General features: G+C 63.9%; 1 protein-coding gene across 1 annotated transcript; it reads right to left on the bottom strand.

The window, feature by feature from the left end:
- Positions 1-10: 10 nt before the first annotated feature.
- On the bottom strand, positions 11-373 carry EMIHUDRAFT_256167 (hypothetical protein; the record flags this gene model as incomplete). The annotated part of the gene is made up of 1 exon (XM_005768884.1): positions 11-373. One exon carries the CDS (start codon positions 371-373, stop codon positions 11-13), a length of 363 nt encoding a protein of 120 aa, XP_005768941.1.
- Positions 374-765: the final 392 nt, after the last annotated feature.

Consider the following 765-nt stretch of genomic DNA (forward strand, 5'->3'; position numbering starts at 1 on the left):
GTGAGCCCGGCTAGCTTCTGGGCCAGCCCGATGTTGCCCTTGATCTGCGGCGGCGCGGCGCGTCGGTGAGATGGGAGGGCGTGGCGGCGGGAGGCGCGTGGCGCGGCGCCTTCATCTTGCCGCTCATGTACGCCGTGGTGCCGTTGAGCGTGCCAGCGTAGAGCTTGAGAAAGTCCGGCTCGCTCATGGTAATAGTGGCGTCCGGCGCAGACGCCCTGCCCTCCGCGATGCTGCCCTCGCTGGTGCAGTCTACCGTCCACGATACAGAGCCAAGCTCGAACTGGAGCACTCCGCCGACCTTTGAGGCGAGCGTGGCGTCGGCCTGCATCGCCTTCCCGATGGCGTCGAACGCCTCGCTCGCCGATGCAGCCATGCCTTGCGTTCTGCAAGAGGAATAAGAGAAATCGCTGCGGCACTCGGGTTGTCCGTTTTCTTTCTTTCTTTTAAGCGATCCCACGACAGCGGTTGTGGGGACTACGCATTGCCGCTTGCACCTGGCACTGGCGCAGACGCGGGGGAGGCTGAGGGCCCAACTTCAGAATCGTGCTTTTTTGGTGAGGGACCAAAGCGCGAAGGACCACTTTTGGGTTAGGGACGCGGGCGACAGGTTAGGGACCGATCGCCGCCGCATACGCCAGCGGACGGCCACCATCGGTGTTTTTGGCTTCGCCACCGTTCAAAGCGTGCGCAATGCGCTCGCCGACATCAAGCGAGCACGCCTGTCCGACGAGCGGCTTGCTGTGCGGACGGCTTCTTGTGGCTCTC

This window comes from Emiliania huxleyi (assembly GCF_000372725.1).
Source record: "Emiliania huxleyi CCMP1516 unplaced genomic scaffold EMIHUscaffold_4436, whole genome shotgun sequence".
Classification (NCBI taxonomy): domain Eukaryota; phylum Haptophyta; order Isochrysidales; family Noelaerhabdaceae; genus Emiliania; species Emiliania huxleyi.